General features: G+C 41.2%; 1 protein-coding gene across 2 annotated transcripts in view; it reads right to left on the bottom strand.

The window, feature by feature from the left end:
* Positions 1–20,069, bottom strand: part of LOC131331429 (uncharacterized) — a 106,550-nt gene that overhangs the window by 62,034 nt on the left and 24,447 nt on the right. For both annotated transcript variants that reach the window (XM_058365359.1, XM_058365358.1), the window contains 2 exons: positions 13,250–13,362; positions 13,026–13,146 (listed from right to left, as the gene is read on the bottom strand). In XM_058365359.1, the coding sequence (XP_058221342.1) occupies positions 13,042–13,146; positions 13,250–13,362 (218 nt within the window). In that variant the 3' untranslated portion in view covers positions 13,026–13,041. The remainder of the gene's footprint in view (positions 1–13,025; positions 13,147–13,249; positions 13,363–20,069) is intronic.

Genomic DNA, 20,069 nt, shown 5'->3' with positions numbered 1-20,069 from the left:
GGCTGACTTCCCTTTCATGACATGCGGTGCTGCCTTTAAAACCAAGTCTCCCTTCGCGAATAGTCGCGGCCTAACCAAGGCATCGTAGGCTCGAGCTATCCTCCGTTGGTAGACGTGGAGGTTAACCTGCGCCCGATCCCTTCGTTCATCCAGTGCTTCCAACTCGCTTGGTCTTGCATCATGGAGGACCTCGCTTTGTAACGCCATCCGTGCTGAAGGTATTGCAATTTCTAAGGGGAGGACAGCCTTGGCCCCAAAGACCAAGGAAAAGGGGGTCATCTGGGTGGGTTTTCTTTTGGAGGTTCGATAAGCCCAGAGGGCCATGGGTAAGGCATGTGCCCTATTCTTCTGGTGATCCTCTAGCGTTCGGCTCAATATTTTGAGGAGAGTCTTGTTGGTCGCCTCCGCTTGCCCATTTCCTTTAGGATAATAGGCCGTGGACTTGTGGTGAGTGACGTCATAGGAGAATAGGAGTTGCCCGACTTGGTGGTTAACAAAGGGTGTGCCATTGTCGGAGAGGATGACTTTGGGAATTCCAAATCAGCATATGACGTGCTCTCGAATGAAATTGGAGACAGCTGCTCCGGTCGCCCTTTTGAGAGGGACAGCTTCCACCCATTTTGTATAGAGCTCTGTGGCGGTGAGTATCCAAATGTTCCCTCTGGAGGGAGGATTGATTGGACCGATCAAGTCCATGCCCCAAGTATGGAATGGCCATGGGGTTCCAATAGCTCGGAGGTCAATGGCGGGGGCATGAATCATGTTGCCGTGAATCTGGCACGCCTTACACCTTTTGACATGGTTTTTAGCATCCTCTTCCATGGTGGGCCAATAATAACCTACATGGAGTAGGTGTTGGAATAGCTTGGCTCCTCCCTGGTGCTCGGCCTCGTGTACTACTTCTAACGCTTTTGAAGTTTCAAGACCCGCTAAGCACTTCAGAGGTTTTCCTTTAAAACTTCTTTGAAAGAGTTCTTCGTTCTGAACGAAGAACTTTGGAGCTCGTTTCTTGACTATCGCCATGTCAGCTCGATCAGGAGGTAAGGTACCATCGGTCAGAAAATCATGTAGGGTTTTCTCCAATCACTGTATACTCTGATGAAATTGCACTCCGCCTTGGAAGGGATTTCTCTACATCTGGGACATTTACTCTGCAATGCCGCTGCGTCTGTCGCCATGGTGGGCCAATAAACCCTTGGCGTTGGAGTCATCTGTAGAGGCTTACGTCCCCGATTCTGCATGATTGCTCATGAACTTCCTGGATTTTAAACTTAGCTTCTTCCTCCCCAATGCAACGCCCTAGCAACCCTTCGGAGCCCCTGTAGTATAGGACTCCTTGATAAATAGTGAAATGTTTCAAATTGCTGAGGGTTATGGCGGCGGAGGTATTCTTTAGCTCGTTGGAGATGGGGGTTCTCCAGCCTTCAATTTCTTCTTCGGGGAAAATCTCGGCTACGAAGCAAGGCATGCTTCTCTTGAAAATTTTGATTTTGGTTGGCACCCCTGAGACTTCCACCTTGGAGGCGAGGGTCGCGAGAGCATCGGGATGACGATTCTCAGAGCGGGGGCATGTTCCAAGCGGAGGGCGTCGAATTTGTTTGCTACTCTTTGCACAATGGTCCTGTAAGAAGCAAGTGGAGGTTCTCTAATTGCATATTCGCCGTACGTTTGCTGGACGACTAGTTTGGCGTCCCCTTTAATGCATAGGAGGGTTATGCCGCAATTCAGGGCGGCCATGAGGCCAAGGATGAGCACTTCATACTCGGCTTCATTGTTGGAGCAATGAAAATCGAGTTTGTAGGAAAGGTTGATCTTTCATCCACTAGGGACCGTTAGAACTATTCCAGCACCTCCACCTTTAGTCGTGGATGATCCATCAAAACTGAGGCTCCACTCTCCAACCTCCACTTGTGCTGCTTGGAACTCATCTCCTGGCAAATCTTCGAATGGGGGTTCGTATTGGCCATTTGGAAAATGAGCCAAAAGATCGGCCAGAGCTTGGTTTTTTACCGCCCGAGGGGCTTTACAAGTGATCTCATACTCCGCCAAAGAAAGCAGCCATCGAGCCGGCCTACCAGCCATAGCTAGGCGATTGAGGAGGTATCGGATTGGATCACATTTCGTGATGAGGTGGAGAGGGTATGAAAGGAGATAGTGGTGGAGTTTTTGTGCGGCGAACACAAGAGCGAGGCAATGGCGCTCTATTGGCGAGTATCGCGATTCCGCCCCTTGTATAACCCTGCTTATGTAATAAACCAGCCTTTCGGTTCCATCTACTTCTTGAGCCAGGAAGGCCACAATGGAGCGAGGAGTGGAGGTGATGTACAGGAGGAGGGGCTTTCCTTGTTGAGGAGGAGTCATTGTGAGTGGTGAGACTAACGCCGCTTTGATAGCTTCAAACGCCTTGTTGTGTTCCTCCGTCCAGATAAATTTGGCATCTTTCTTAATCAAATTGCTGAATGGTTGGGTGATTTTAGCCATACCGGGGATGAACGTCCGCAGATAAGATGTGCGTCCCAAGAATGTTCGGAGTTCGTCCACGTTGGTAGGCCGGGGCATTTCCCGGATTGCGGTGACTTTGGCGGTGGACAATGCAGCCAAGGAACTTGCCGGCTGTGACTCCGAATGCGCATTTTAACAGGTTCATCCGTAGCCGATAACTTTTGCATCTCTCAAAAACTCTTCGGAGGTCCTCCAGATGGATCTCTTGTTCTTTGGATTTGATCACCAGATCACCAGATCGTCTATATAGAACTCGAGTATGTCGTGGAACATATCGTGGAAAATGGCGGTCATCGCCCGTTGGTATGTAGCTCCGGCATTCTTCAAGCCGAATGGCATAACGGTGCAGAAAAAGTTGCCATTGAGAGTCCAGAAGGAGGTCTTAGGAGCATCGTCAGGGGCCATCTTGATTTGGTTGTATCCACTAAATCTGTCCATAAATGAGAACATGTGGTGCCCGGAGGCCAAGTCCACAAGTGTATCAATGCTAGGAAGACGGAATTCATCTTTCGGGCAAGATTTGTTCAAGTCTCTAAAATCCACGCAAACGCGGATTCGCCCGTTCTTCTTTAGCACTGGGACAATGCTGGAGAGCTAGGAGGGGTGTTGGATGGGCCTGATGAATCCAGCTTTGAGGAGTTTAACCACTTCATCCTTGATCTTTAACTCCACGTCAGGCTTGTAAAATCTAACGCCTTGCTTCACTGGGCGAGCTGAAGGCACCACATTGAGTTTGTGGGTGGTGACTCCGGGGTCCAATCCTGGCATTTCGTCATAGTTCCATGCAAAAACATCAATGTACTCACGGATGAGCGCAATGAAAGCCTTCTTTTTCTCTTCAGGAAGATCTTTGGCTTGAAAAATTGGTTTCGGAGGCATGCCCTTCGGGGCCAAGTTCACTTCTTCTAGCTCTTGCTTCTGAGGCCGAGGCCCATCTTGCAAGCATTCTGGAGCCTCGTTGACTTCTTAGAGGGCTTGGGGTTGCTCTTCCTGGCCCTCATCTGGTGTTGTCAACTTTTGAATTGTGGAAGGTTCTCTCTTCTTCTTGTTCTTCTTCTTTAGCTTGTTCGGTTGTTTTTGTGTGAGACTAGATAAGGAGCAACATTGAGTGAGGTGTTCCACGAGGTCCCTTTCATCCTCGTGGACTTCATGACATTTCGCTAGGGAGCCGGCTTCCCCAGGCGAGGAAGCTAGCTCCCCGCACCTTCACAAGCGGTAGACCTCTTTACCGTCCGGCCTCGTGTATTTCACCACTTTGGGGCCGACATTGTCCTCCGCGGGTGCTTAAGCCTTGGCCAAGATAACATCTCTAGCCCGTTTTTTCTTGTTGGGGTTGCTTATGGATGAAGATTCTTCCTTCAAAATTTCATCCCATTTAGTGATCGGGATATACAAGGGCCTGTTGTGAGGGAAAGGGAGTTGTCGGTCAACCTCCGTGAATGTGATGGGAAGATGATTGTCGCGGAGAATCTTCCTCACAGAGCCGGATAGGCCCATGCATTGCTCTCCATGCTCTTCTGCCACGCGGAGTATGGCCTTGGTCGCCTCGAATCTTGTTGCTTGGGAGAAGCCAAACTGATCCAATAACCATTTGAACTTTGTGAAGTTTTAGAGGGAGGAGGCCCGCCTTTCCTCAAAATTTGGGCACTCCGGCCCCTCTATGTTAGCTATTTCACATGCAGTTGGTTCTTCGTTCTCTTCATGGTGGGAGATGGTTACCATCATGACAGCTTTTCCATTATCTTTATGACTTGGGAGGGGGTTTCGGAGGACATCTTTGGTTGCCGTGATCTCCACAGTCTCTTCGATCATAAATTTTTCGAACACTAAGTAGGTACAAACACTAAGTAGGTTAGGATCAAAGAGAGGACATAAGACACAGGATCTTATTAAGAAGTACTGACTTGGTTCTTTATAACGTGGGAGAGTACCCCTTTTATAGGCATAAAAGGGTCCTCTGATTACATCATGGAGTCCTCCGCCTACATCATAGAACAGTACAACTATAATTACAAGTTACTATTACTAGTCCATCTTCGTAGGACTTTCTCTTCCTATTACCTGCAAAACTTAACTACTGACTACTTTTACATTTATTACTTTACAGACTTTCACCCTCTCCGGAAAGAGGACAATACTACCACACTTTATTCTTACAGTACACACCAATGATACAACAACAAACAGTAAACACCAATAATTTTCGCTCTTGTCACTCTGGATCATCTGAACTACTTTCTTCATCTCTGTCAGTCAAGTGATACTGGGTCAAAAGATAGCGAATATTTTGGCGCCATTCTTCCGGATAAGCATCATTGAATTTCCAGTTTGCAGACTCATAATGGAGGAGAGATGAGGGAACTTCTACAGGTGTCAATCCATTGAGTGAGCACAGTGTTTGAGTCATGACCAGATAATTTCCACTGTGGATCTCAATGCTCGGGGACTCTTGATATGCTGAAAGGAATATAGTGTGATACTCCTTTCTCGAAGTGATAGAACCATCAGGATTAGGAATACATCTGTTGTTGCGAGTTGTCCAAAAAGCAAATTGGAGATCTTCGTCTGGACCTGTGGTGACTTGTCTGATCTTCTGTTGCTAGTAGGGTATGTTACCAAAGAGCAAGAGAAATTTCAGAAAGAAATCTTCTGGTGGTTGAACTTGATTGAACGCTGCATGAGCCAGATAGACCAAGACTGCTGATTTATTAAAACAGACGCTTATAGTATACACATCGACTAAATACCAAAAGAGGAGATAGGCTTCTTTTTTGAAATAAAAGACATTATGGTAGGACACTTCAAATTGAGTGAGAAAAGGATAGACAGGATGAAAGGGTAGACCTTTTATGGGACCTTCATCAAGACCATACTTAAAAATACAGAGGTGTTGAAGGTTTTGACACATTTGAACACATCTAGAAAGAAGGGTTAACTCTAAAAGATGACACTGAAGGTGGATAGGAAAATTGATCGGATGGAAACAGGAAATCATGGGAAAACAACCAGGAACAAAGTAATGTGGTTTTGTTTTTGAAAACTGGTTGATTTCTTTTTTGAGCCTTGATAAAAAATCAGGGAGGACATTTGTTTTTCCTTTTATGTGAACAGCATCAAAACTCAAATTGGAAAACCAATTTGCCCATCTGAGTAACTGTGCCTTTGGAAGGTGCTTCTATTTGAATTTGAGCATGCTGGGGAAACTCATCATATCAGTCTCAATTAGGAAATGATGACCGATTAGATGAAATTCAAACTTCTCAATGCTCCTTTTGATTGCCAGAATTTCTTTGTAAGTAGAGTGGTAATGAAGTTCTGCTAGAGAGAATGCACCACTCTTATATCCACAAATTCTGCGCTTTTGATCTGAATCTTCTTCCAAAAGAATTGCTCCCCAATATAAATCGGAGGCATCTGTCTGAAGAACTCTCTTTCCATCTGAAGGTATGGTTAATGGAGGAAGAGTTTTGGTTAGGGCATTGAGGTCTTTTACAGCTTTGGTACAAAGGGCTGACCAAGGAGGAGGGGTTTTCTTTAGTAGAGCTGAGAGAGGAGTTCGGTATTGGGCCAGGTTGGGAATAAAATCAGCCATATAGTTAACAATTCCAAGGAACTGTTGGACTTGTTTGACTGTGAGATTTTCATCTGAAAAATGATCAAGTTGGGAGGCTATATGAGGCTGGAGGGTATATTGACCTTTAGAGATATGCATCCCTAAAAAGTCAATTTCTGGTTGGGCAAGAAGCATCTTTTTCTCTGAAAGCATGATACCATGGGTTTGGACTAGGGAATGGAAAATTTGTAGTAGGACAACATGAGACTCAGTATCTAGGGAAAAAAGTAGGATATCATCAATGTAGACAAGGGCTGAGGATAGAATAGGAGCAAATACCCGAATCATGGCCTTTTGAAATAAAGATGGAGCTGTTTTTAATCCAAAAGGCATGACTGACCATTGAAAGTGGTGATCTGGAATGCAGAAACCAGTTTTGGGACGATCATCTGGATGGATGCCCAGCTGCCAAAAACCTGCTTTTAGGTCAAACTTTGAGAAAATTTGAGCTTTAGGCAAGTTTGCAAAAAGAACACTTCTCCGAGGAAGAGGGAATTTGTTATCCTGCAAAAAATGATTAAGAGGCTGGTAGTTGATAACCAGACAAAGCTTTCCTCTTATCTGCTCTGTTCTTTTGTTGACATAAAATGCTTCACATGCCCACTGAGAGGTTGTGGGCTGAATCAAACCTTCTGATTGAAGTTGCTGGAGTTCTTGAAGAGCAAGCTGGTAGTGTTCTGGGTTCATTCCATGATGGGTAGCTTTGGTGGGATTAATATCTTCATTTTTCTTAAAGGGAAGAGAAATGAAGAAATCTGGATTTTTCCAAAGTGGGTTGGAGCATTTGGTGAGGAACTCGGAATGGGATTCAGCACAGGAAGTTTGGACTATGGCTTCTTTAATGGTGGAGAAAGTTTCTATTGAAAAGAGATTTGGCTGAGTGGCCCAGGGTAACATGTAGTTTTTGTATTTCAAACTTTTTTTGAGCCAGGAAACTTTGCTGAGATTTTGGAGAATATCAAAGCCTAACAATAAATCTTTCCCTGGGAGATCAGAACCATAGACTTGATGTTTTATGGTGTATCCAGGAAAAAGTTGAATGGAAACAGGCTTACTTATCAGAGTGATAACAAATGTTTCTCCGTTGGCTGCTGTAAAGGGTCTGAAACAAGACTGCCAGTAAGACCTGGGGAGAATTGCTAGGTTGAGAATGGAGGCTGCTGCACCAGTATCAAAGAAAGCGATGACTGGTATAGGTTTCTCATATTTTCCAAGCAAGATTTTGACCTTGGCTAAAGGTTGAGCCAGCATGATGTTGAGGAACCCAATTGTTTGGACTTCATAAGGGAATGAGTCAGGATCATCAGAAGAGTTATCTGATTCTGCCGAATCGTCTGAGTCATCAAAAGTGAATGCAAGAACTGCTTCATCTGTTGCTTCATCATCAATGGAAAACAGAGATTCGATATCAGCATCTTCAAAGTCATCATCAATGAGAGCCAAAGAGTTCACCATTTTGTCTCTTGCTGCCTTATTTGGACACTGTTTTGCATAGTGCCCCTTCTTTCCGCATATGTAGCAGCGATCAGACTTTCGCTGCCCTCTGAACTTTTTCTTCTTGAAAAATTTCCATTTTCTCCGGCGTGGGAACTTGCCAGATTTTGGAAACTTTGAAAACTTGCCAGGAGTTTGAAACTTCCATTTCTGAAAGTGTTTGGACTTCCGGTATGAAGGACGGCAAGTGCACTTCTTGTCTTTGCACTTTATGGATAAGTCGGGTCGGTCACATGCTTTACCAAGAAGTTTTCCCTGTTCTTCAAGAGTTCTGAGAAATTTCTGGTGATTGCACAATTTTTCCAAGGCAATCAAAGAGTGCTGGTAAATACCACCAAGAGATGTTGCATTCAACGTCAATCCTTTTGTCTGAAGTAATCTTGTTGTCTCATTTCCCAATGGTTCTGAAAGGGAATTGAGAAAGGCTTGCTTGAGATTGACATCATCCATGCCGTTGAGAAGATAAAATCTCTGAGACATACGGTCATAGTGAGTCTCGAGATCTTTCCTTTTGAATGAACAACACTTCATACTAAGATATTCTTCTCGAACAAACTCTTTTGTATTGTTGTGGTCACCAAGAAACTCAGTATGCAGGACTGAGATGAATTGATCAAGGGTTGGCAATTGTTTGAGCTGTAGCTGTCGGTATTCACCAAGAGCTAAGTACTATTGACGTAGGCGGCCAAGAAATTTTGCTGTACACTTAGTAATGACATCACTGAGTGTAGCGTTTGGGGAAAGCATAGCAGCTGTACACCAAGTATGAATCTCATAAAGTTTATCCAACCATTTTGATGGGGGAATGGTGTCAAAAGAGAAACCTTGGGTATGCATATAGGAATGTGAGAAGGAATAAAAAGTAGGAATTTCAGGCGGTGTATCAAACTCAGGACCTTCTTTAATGATGGGATCTTCAACTTGTTCTTCTGGGTTTTAAGGGTTCATCATGAAAACAGTAGGAATTGGCATAGAGTTTGTGGATTCAGTATCTGAATCAAACTCAATGGTTGGTTTAGGAGATGGGGTTTCTGGTATAGTGGCTAAGGTATGTAGGAGAGTGGATATTGGATTTTTAGGAGGGTTAGGAGTTGGCTGAACCATTAACTGGGGTGACTTGGAGTTTGGATCGGATGGGTTAAGAGGAGTGGAGGTAATTGGAGTAGAGGTCGATGTAGATGGTAGAGATGGAATTGTTGGAGACGGAATTGTTGAAGGCTGGAGAGGTTTTATCTAGGGCTTTGGGAAAGGAAGTTTTGGTGGAGATGGTCTTTTTGGTGGAGGAAGAAAAGCTGATGAGCTCCCAAAGATATTGGACTCACCAAATCCTGAAGTAGGATTTATAGGTAAGGGTTGAGACATTTGAGGATACCCAAACAAACTCTGCTGAGAGGAAGATGTGAACATGTCAAACGGGCTTTTTTGTTGAGAATTTTGCTGAGCTTGGAGAGAATGAAGCTGGTTCTTGAGATGCTTCATTTCAGCATCCTTGTGGTAAAAGGCTGCTGAAAATGCTTGGTTGGCATAGGCCATTTGGAGAGGTTCCTGGTGAACATTCTGGATTTTCTGCTGCAAATCTCTGATAAGAAGTTCTAAGGTTGATAACTTCTTATGAACTGCATTCTCCAAATTTTGCTGGGAGTTAGCAATTCTCTGAAGAATTTTGTTCTGAGCAAGAGAATTTGCTGACTGCCAATTTATTGCTGCTTCTGCTGCTGAAACGGCTTTGGTACTACCATCAGGGAGAATGGTAGTAGAGTCTGGAATTTTATGCCGATGGGTCGTCCTTTCTTGGGAATTATGAAATTCCAAAGGAGGAAAATCTGCTTCTGTCTAGGAAGAAGGTGAGGTGAACATAAAACATCCACTCGGTTGACTCGACGAACCATCATTAGATGGAGGTTGAGGTGGAGGTGGAGATCTACAAGGAGTGGGAGGTGACGAAGGACATATGGGACATGGTTCTTCAGAATCCTCGTCATCTTCTAGGAGACTGTCTTCTAGACAATCATCACAGTCACCGGTATCAAAATAACAATGACATGTTTCTGGATTTTTGAAATAGAAGACTGGAAGGCCACTGGGTTCAAAATATTTAATTGGAGGGCCAGGTCTAGAACCATCCACAAACATGTTAATTCTTGAGGGAAAAATAACAGGATGGGTTGAAGATGAGGCAGAGGTTTCTTTTGGGAACGTGATTTCCACGGTACCATCAGGTTTAGTGATAAAAGTTGGGTTTAAGGATTGGACAGGTATGGGCTTGTTTTGATTTTTCTCATAAGCTGTAACCCAAGATTCTGGGAGAAGCTTGAGAAGCTCAGGACAGGAAATTTGTCGTGGAACATGGACACAAGAGGCTTGGTGAGGTGCGTTAACAGTTAGGAAAAGGGCTTCATCTGTGGAGGATGGCAAGGACATGTCAAAGGCATGGTTTTGGAGACGGTAGGCCATTTGGTAGTGAAGGGTGGCTACATATGTGGAGGAGATTTGGGAGGCACCACCAATTTGAACTTGGACCTTCAAGGTGGATAGCAGATGAGGATCTGCTAATGGCATGTTGAAATTGGGGTAGAAGGTAAAAATCACAGTTCCAGCATTTAGAGTGGTTTGGACTATAGCGATGCATGCGTGCTGATACTGTAAACACCTGGCATCGACCAGAGCAAGTCTGGAAGTAACAGGCAAACCTTTTCTACCATGAAAAGTGACAGCAAGTCGGATTGCTCCAAAGTGAAGATGGGTAAATCCTTGTTGTTGCCAAAGGCGAGGCAAATCAACCGGGATTTCTAAAGGTAAAAGTTGTTCAGCTTCTGTAGCTGCTATGAAGCATTGATCAAATTTAGAGGCTTGAACATACTCTTTTACGGAGGTTGGGCGTTTTGTAGAGAAAAGTTGGGTGACGGTCTTTTTTACAGAAGTTTGTGGTCTGACAAAGGCATTATAGGGGTTTAGGAACGGGAGATCAGTAAGAGGAACCTTACTATCATCAGGAAGGTATTCAAACTCATACAAATATTCAAGATTAGAAGAAGAAGATGAGGAATTTCTACTGGTGGAAGAACATGAAGGGACTAAGGATGACGTAGCAAAGGAGTGGTAAACAGGTGATTCATTTTTAAGTAGAAATCTGGGTTCTCCTTTTCCTAAGTACAGCAAACCTTTTCTTTTTTAACATAAAAGACTTCAACCAAATTTTTGATTAATAAAATTTTGTATACCAGGGTAGATAAACCGAGACCCACTGCTCAATAGCCAAAAGTCTCAAGGTACTTTAACCCACTGATACAAAATTCTTTTAACCAAAATAGTTGATGAAGTTTCTGATGTGGAGGATCCTTAAAAGGCAACCACAGAGCATACACTTCAAGTTTTTTCTTTTAGAAAAGATTTGAAGTAGTTTTGGAAAAGAAGTTCCCAGAAGAGGGTTTAAGCTAGAATGGAAGACATGGCTTTGATACCAAGTTTACAGACACAAAGTGGGTACAAACACTAAGTAGGTTAGGATCAAAGAGAGGACATAAGACACAGGATCTTATTAAGAAGTACTGACTTGGTTCTTTATAACGTGGGAGAGTACCCCTTTTATAGGCATAAAAGGGTCCTTTGATTACATCATGGAGTCCTCCGCCTACATCATAGAACAGTACAACTATAATTACAAGTTACTATTACTAGTCCATCTTCGTAGGACTTTCTCTTCCTATTACCTGCAAAACTTAACTACTGACTACTTTTACATTTATTACTTTACAGACTCATTTATTACTTTACAGACTGCAATGATATGAGGCTCAACTAAAAAGTTCGATAACTGGGGTTCAACTGTTCAAGTATGATTGTATGAGAGCAGCAACTTTGCGCATTTATACCAACTTTAGGTTTCTATGCAAACTACCCTTCCCATCCCCTTTGTTACCGAGCGATTAGCACAAGGTACCAGCAGTGAAGCCATTCAGAGATAAGTAACCCTATCAATAACGACGTTAAGAATCTCAATTTTCAAATTTCAAATGTGCTAAAAATGATCGAATATAAACAACTCAAAAGCAAACAGTTCACAGATATATGGCTAAAACATATTTTCCCACTTTAGCAATTTTTATATGATAATCTCCAATAAATAGAGATGAATAAAGCTGACTGACAGATACATGCTTGCTTGACAGTTGACTGTCAATAGATTACAGCACGACGGTTAGCTTTTCAATTTTCTGCACCACAGAAAATAATTATAATTATCAAATAGAGATGAATAAAGCTGACTAACACCTATCTTCGGCCTAGTATACATGCTTGCTTGACAGTTGACTGTCAATAGATTACAACACGACGGTTAGCTTTTCAATTTTTTGCACCACAGAAAATAATTATCAAATCACAAAGTAGATAAAGGGAAACCCTTACTCTTAATGTTGTAAATACTCCCTCCATCCGATAATCTTAGTCCCTCTTTCGGAATCCAACTATTTAAGGTGACATCATCATTACACCTCAAAAAGTACAAGATTTCGAAGTTGCCCTTTATTCCAAAGTAAGGAGCTATTACACCAATTTAAAAAAGCAAGGATAAAAAAGGAACTCTATCAACTTTTACTCTTTGACTTGTCAAAATATACATGTATTTGGGTGGGGTGACCGGGTGAGGGTCGAATGATTTTCTTTATTTCTTTGCCAATAAAAGGGGCAAAAGATAGGGTCTTTTCCTTTTAGGGACCACACTTTTTTTTTTTTTGCATTAGGGTCTTTACTTACTACTCAATATGACCAGTTATCTTTTCACAACCAGAAGCGACTTACGCTTTCCAAATTGTGGTCATTAGTCTATATACCTACTAGGAACCACAATTGTTTTTCGCCTTTCTTTTCTATCAAGATAGAGACTTTACTTACCCATCAAGCGGCCAGTGGTCTTTACACCCACTAGGGGCCACTTATGTTTTCTATGTGGTTAGTAATCTACATACCTACTAGGAACCACACTTCTTTCTCAAGTTATGGTCTTTACTTTTTGCTCAATGAGGCCAATTATCTTTTTTGCAACCAGGAGTGACTTATGATTTCCAAATTGTGGTCAGTAGTCTATATACCTACTAGGAACCACAATTGTTTCTTGCCTTTTCTTTCTATCGAGTTAGAGACTTTACTTTCCCATCAAGCGGCCAGTGGTCTTTCACCCACTAAGAGCCACTTATGTTTTCTATTTGTGGTTAGTAGTCTATATACCTACTAAGAACCACACTTCTTTCTCAATTTAGGGTCTTTACTTTCTGCTCAAGTATCCAAGGATTGTATTGGTGTCTAATGCGGATGCAGATATCACTTCCTTGCACAAGGAACCGTGCTTCATAGGTGCACATTCTCAATTAACATGTGAGTAGAGATTCATTAACAAACAGAACCAGGATGAACCAACCTCAACATCCAGGGCCTCAAGCACAGCAACTGGAATTGGGTGTGGGAGTGGAGAGAAACCCATCCAGAACAAAGTTGTTGAGGACCTTCTTGATCAATGATGCACAAAACGTTGGGCAGACCTACAAGCAGTAGGATTATTTCCAACAATGAATACATTACCTTTGCTTTTCTAGAAATAGAACAAAATACAAGAAAAGGGAATCAGAGTCATCAAGGACTTACCTCTTTTCTCATGGAGCTATCGGCAAGCATTGAGCAGACGAAAAGCTTTAAAGATTTTACGTAGTTCATTTCACTCTTGTCATCATGATTAGTCTCATCTTCAACTGAGTCATCTTAAACGCCAAATAGATCCATAAGCCATCTGGACCAGTTCTCAACCTACCAGACAGAAAACCAAAGTAAAACCCAATAAGGAGAAGTAGTAACTTTTCCTTATTGATATTTAGTTTAGACAAGTCTTGCTGTAACGCCCCTGAATTTTGGTCAGTAAAAATTTCGTTAAATATTTGAATTTTATTTAAATTACTTATTTTCTCCTGAGTGTTATATGATTTCTTGTTAATATTCGTCGTAGTTAGATTTTGGCCCTTGGATAAACTCTTGACTAGAAACCCTACGTGACCAATTTAGTTAATTTCCAACCGACTACTTGGAGGAACCAAGCAACCGACTTACCTAGTTGCTAGATGAACCTTTTGGACCTTTTGAAACTCTTGAACCTTTGTCTTTACCCATTGGTCCATAATGGTTAGGGTAATTTTTGTCCATTGGATAATAAACCTTTTATTATAAAAGTACATGTAGTCTTTCAAAATTTTATTTTAATAAAAGGTACTTGTACTCTTTTATCCATTGGTTATTAACCGCAAGGGGAATTATTATCCATTGGATAAAAGAAACCCATTTCTTTATATTAAAAGGATTTTGAAAGATTTAAACAAAGTACTTGAATAGACTTTTATAATTATTTTGAAAAGTACTTTTGATTATTTTTTCTAATAAAAGTACCCAAGTAACCTTGGACCATTGGACGATAACCGTTAGGGGAATTATTATCCATTGGGTAATAACCCAAATCTTTCTACCAAATACAAGGTTACATTTTAAATTGGATTCCCATGTACTTTTGTGCATTAAACTATTGGGGTATATCTAAACCCTAGATTTACTAGTACTTGTACTCTATTATAAACTAATGGGGAGAATCCTAGCCTTTTTATTTAATTGGGGTACTCGGTACCACACCTATATTTAATATAGGGCTTTTGTCACGTGCTTTAAAAAGGACAACTTTAATTATTTTAAATAAAAGTTTCCTTTTAACCTTTGTCCATTGGACAATAAAAGTTAGGGAATTTATTGTCCATTGGGTAAAAGAGTTATTCTTTCAAGCAAGTACAAGGGTTCATTAATTTAGTCTTTTGTTTTTCCCCATGTGATAAAGTACACATTATTTTATTATTAAAAGTACTTGTAGCCTTTAAAGCCTAAGTTTTCCTAAGTACCCTTTTATTATTTTGTATTGGGGTTTTGTACCCAATTGGATTAATTTATTAGGGAGTTGATCTTCCTAGAGTACATTAGTACACATGTGCTTATTTATTTGGAAATCTTAGCCCTTAAGTTTCTTTGATTCAAAAGTACCAAAAGTACATTTTGTTTATTGTTATCTTGTACTTTCTTATTCTTTCTTACTTGTGTGTGTGTGTGTGTGTGTGTGTGTGTGTATATATATATATATATATATATATATATGTAGTACTTGAGAGAGAGAGAGATTGCCGAGAGAGAGAGGGAGAGGGGAGCCGAGAGAGAGAGAGAGAGAGAGAGAAGGAAGAAAGGAGGAAGATGGGTTGTACCTTGACTTGACCTTCCTCATCCTTTCAAATCCTTGGTGATATCTTTCTTCCTAGCTAAGAAACTTCCTCCATTGTACTTCTATGCTTGTTTAAAACCAAATCTTGTACCTATGTCTCCTCCTTTCCAACATATCTTCCAAAAATCCCATTCAAAGTACTAAGAATAGCCATTTAGCCTACCATTTAGCCTAACCTAGCCATGCAAGCCTAGGGTTAGACTTTGATCTTTCAAAGATTTCATGTCATGTGTCAAAATTTGAGGTAGAGAGAGAGAGAGGGGGGCCGGCCATGAAGAGAGGAGAGAGAGCCAAGGTTTTTCTATAAATAGCACCCCATGCTTCTCATTCAACACCCACCTTCTCATTTCTCCAACTTCTCTCTAGAAATTCTTGTTCTTTCTTTGTTCTTTCTTTTGTTCTTCATGTTCTTGAGTAGTTCTTGAGTTCTTCAAGAAACTCAACCTAGGCCGCCACTAAACCGCCACTCGACCACCCTCTCGATCCAAAAGAAGTAGTAGTAATAGTCAAGTAGAAGTTTCGAGAGAAACCTTTCTCTTTCGAAGCTACCGGAGACCACCGTAGGAAGTTACTCCGCCCGACCACCGACGTACTTTCCGTAGCCGACTAACCTTCCGTAGCCGACTACCGCCAAGAAGTAAGGTAGAACCCCTTGACCCTAACTCTACGTATAGAACCGTATGTTAGAACGGTATGGAAATCCTTACTTACTTCCTATTTACTTACTTACTCAAGTATAACGTTGTTGTTACCTATTCACTTTAAGTATTCGTATTTTGATCTTTAGGATGGTTATGAGTATACGTATATGAGTTGCTTGTATTACTTGTGGTATGTGATAAAGCATAAGTGATTTCACTCCAAAGACGTCCGTACATGTGGCGTTGTGCTTTGAATAAAGCATAAGTGATACACTCCAAAGGCGTCCGTATATGTGGCGTTATGCTATAAGTAGTAATTGAGCGTGATGAGTAATATAGAATTGGATGATCTTGTTAGGATGATTCTTGCTTACGTTTGTCCTACCGCGGAGTTTTTTCATGTAAACGAGACATGAGAACCGAGAAAGTAGAAACATGACACCTAGGGTGTGGTTAATTAAAGGAAATATTTTTCGAGGAAGAAAATATTTTGAAACTACATAATGACCGATTTTGGGAGGCATTATGTGAGTTGTGTGCGTGTGTAAAAGAAACATTTGAAAAGGTTGAAATGTTGAAAACTCGTAATGTGACCGGACTTGGTAGCCCATTGCGTGGAATGTGAAAACCACAATGTGGCCGGACGTGGTAGCCCATTGTGTGGTGTGTGTTGAAAAACCCAATGAGAACCCGGAGCGGCGGAACCGAGGGTTTTGAAATGTGTGTGTTCCAATGGGATCCGGGAAAAACGGAACCATTGTGAGGTTGTGTGCCAATGGGAACCCGGTGCGGCGGAACCATTGTGAGGATACTTGGGAACCCGGCGCGGCGGAACCAAGGTTGGGTGTGTATGCTTGGTTATCCGCGGTACGGAGCCAATGCAAATATTTTTGTGTGCCAATGGGAACCCGGCGCGGCGGAACCATTGTGAGGATACTTGGGAACCCGGCGCGGCGGAACCAAGGTTGGGTGTGTATGCTTGGTTATCCGCGGTACGGAGCCAATGCAAATATTTTTGTGTCCCAATGGGAACCCGGCGCGGCGGAACCATTGTGAGGATACTTGGGAACCCGGCGCGGCGGAACCAAGGTTGAGTGTGTGTAACTTGGTTATCCGCGGTACGGAGCCAATGCAAATATTTTTGTGTGCCAATGGGAACCTGGCGCGGCGGAACCATTGTGAGGATACTTGGGAACCCGGCGCGGCGGAACCAAGGTTGGGTGTGTAGCTTGGTTATCCGCGGTACGGAGCCAATGCAAATGATTTTAAAAGGTTGGGTGTGTAGCTTGGTTATCCGCGGTACGGAGCCAATGCAAATGTTTTCGTGTTAAACAAATGGCTTTTGAAAGGTTGATTTGTAAATGAAATTGTTGACACAGTCTACGATGAGTCGCGTAGGAGAAACCCGAAAATCTTGGACACCAACGATAAATGATTAATGAATGTGGATGTGTCATTGATTAACTGTGTATATATGTATCATGTGGAAATCGATGTGTTATTTCCTGTTGTTTGTAAGTTATGGGTTAGCGGGTATGGGATTACTCTGCTGAGCTTTGTATCTCACGGTGTTGACTTTTGGTGACCCTGACATATTATATCGGTGGCGACGCTGGTATAATGTGTCAAACTTTGTAGATGATCAGGGTAAGCAGATCACCGTGGAGGCTTTGGAGCTAAGGAGCTGGCAAGAATGGAGGAGCTGAGGAGCTGTAGTTAGGAACCCTAGAATCCCCCTCCGTTTATGTAAATATTGAACTCTTGTAGGAGTTTTGTTGTAATAAAAGCCAGACTCCATTTGATTTTATGAATAAAATGTCCTTTTAACGTACCCAAAATTTAGGGCGTTACAAATTTTATCAATAAATTGTCTTCTTAACGTACCCAAAATTCGTGGCGTTACACTTGCAGTTTAGAGTTGGTCAAAAGTCAAAATATGATATGCACCAAAAAAAAAAAAAAAATGCTATTCTCTTCTAAAATACGATCGCAGTCGGATGCTATTCGACCCACCATTGGATCAGCCCTGACCTCTAAAATTGCATCTATTGATGGCCCAAAATGCCAAGTTCTATTGTCTCTAAAATACATGTTCTATCCTCATACAGGTATTGATATATTGTTAGCACTTAAATAGCTCAAACACAAATGTCCTATAAATACACAAAGAGGATTGAATCGCATTGAATTAGAGAAGGTCAAAAGTAGCTCCAAGTAGTTGCTGACACTTGGTTCTCCAACTATTCCACCGACAACCCTTATCCACGCATGCATATACAATAACGTAGTTCATGGTATTATTTTATCAACATATAAAACTATACGACATTCAATAACAAATCCAAAGGCCATTTTTACCAAAAAGCTTCAATACACTACCTATTAAAGTATTAAACACCCAATTCAAATAATATATTACAGTTTATGAAAAATATGGGTAGTTACAAGTACCATTTGGTGGAAATCAATAAATATCAATACGTGAATCAGTACTCCCAACTCCTCAAATAAAAAAAATCTTAGAAAGCAAAATCATACCAACTCACAGCGTGAGATAACAGACATATCATACTGGAATCCTCTTTCTATCACAACATCGGGGATTGAACCAGACAAATATATCCACTACCAAAAACCAAAAGTTCAAAATATGAATAGAAAACAACTCTTAGACAACTTAACTTAAAATGAATGAACCAAATAAATCAAAAAAAATTACCTTTAGATATTGCAAAGCCTTCAAGAACCTCTATATATGAAAGACCTAATACAATTAGGTAAACCTCATACATAGATTTCAAGATTCTTAAAGCAAATAAGGGGCAAGATCAGAGATTAGTAGATTTCAAGATGATTGACGGGTCAAAGATTTGTCGTCTCTCAGCTCCTACAGACAGAGTCACATCGGTTCGACAACTATGCGAACACATACGCGTCAATCAAACGGAGACAGAAAATAAGCCAGATGAAGACCTAATTGAATGCCGCGTCATGAATTCCGATTGTTGGAATCTACACCCTTGGATTTGTAAGATATTTTTGAAAAATTGAGTTGTTTTATTATATTGATAGATGGGTCATGTTTGGCATTTCGACAGTAACAAAAGTTTGGGATACTTAACAGAAGGATACATATATTCAAACATCTAGATTGGAAATTCGTTTACTTTTTGTCAAAATATTTCTCACGACAACATAAACTGAAGTCCTCTTACAACTTTCATAAGGAAAAAGGTTATGTCCTTACTCAATCTTGCCAAAAGTCCTCTTACAACTTTCATAAGGAAAAAGGTTATGTCCTTACTCAAATCTTGCCATACAAAACCTCCCATTTAAAGCGTAGTCAACCAAAACAATTACATCGCTGATCAAAAACAAAAAAAACAAAACAATTACATCCCCTTCACACCCCATCACTTGAATTTATTAGGCAAATATGAAATATCCCCAGCTTGCAACTTCCAAAAACATGTTGCACTATCACAGCTTAGAAAATTTATAACTAGCATGGTGTTCTTTTCTTTTTCCAATTGAGTTGCAACAGTATCATGCACATGCCTGCATAGACTCTAGTTAAAGCGACTATATTTGGGGCTCTACGCAACCCTTAACGACACAAACTGCATCATATCATGGATTTTGTTTTGGTGGTAAGTTTTAAAGAAGTATTAAAGAAAGATACAAGGAGGGGCATAACCTTGTACAAACATAGTATAAAATAACAACAAAAGTAGAAGGAAGTCCAAAAACCCACTAGGTATCCACAGGGATATACACCTCTCCCAAAAACTCAAGAAAATAATTTAAGAAAAAGGAAGATCCTTTCTCCACCAAAAAAATAAAGAGCAAAGTAAAGAGCACCATATCTTAGGACTTTAATAGATGTCTTGATGTTGTAGCAGCCAGTACAGACACAAGGGATAAGTATCAGTGTCCTTGGGATGTCTAAGCTTTTGGATGTTTTTTAGACTTATTTTCCTCCTCACTGAACTTTATACAAAATTTAATTATTTATTTTACTCTTCTGATTCCACTCGACAAGATCAATCAGAAAAGAAGTAACAGAAATTAAGCTGAAAAACTTAGGCTCTGAAACCAAACCAACACAGACAAGAGCCAGCTGAAGTAGAAACTAAGAGCTCTAGTAGAAGGAGAAATGTTTTACCAACCAAAGCAATAAGAACTTCAAGTGAACAGACATCCCCCTATCGACGTAAACGGCTCATATTCTCCAAGTTGAATGGCACAAAACCACTAAAAACCCATGTTGTTTTGATCAACTGATGGCTCGAACTAGAATATCTTCTTTTTGGAGAAAATAGATATTTATAATCACCAGTCAATGGTCAACCCATTTCCCACCATTCAAATCTCTAAGAAGAAGCCTTTTTGGGGTAAGAGCTATTAGAGTCTTTTTTTTTTTATACATTCAATTCATCCCACGGGTCTCGGCTATCAAGAGTTTACGAGCTTGCGTGTGAACAAAAAGGAGGCATACCCCAGTCTTTGTTGTGTTGATTGG

Source organism: Rhododendron vialii, chromosome 6a, assembly GCF_030253575.1.
Source record: "Rhododendron vialii isolate Sample 1 chromosome 6a, ASM3025357v1".
In the NCBI taxonomy this organism is placed as follows: domain Eukaryota; kingdom Viridiplantae; phylum Streptophyta; class Magnoliopsida; order Ericales; family Ericaceae; genus Rhododendron; species Rhododendron vialii.
The sequence above is the reverse complement of the archived record's forward strand: the minus strand, read 5'-3'. Positions and strand labels throughout refer to the sequence as shown.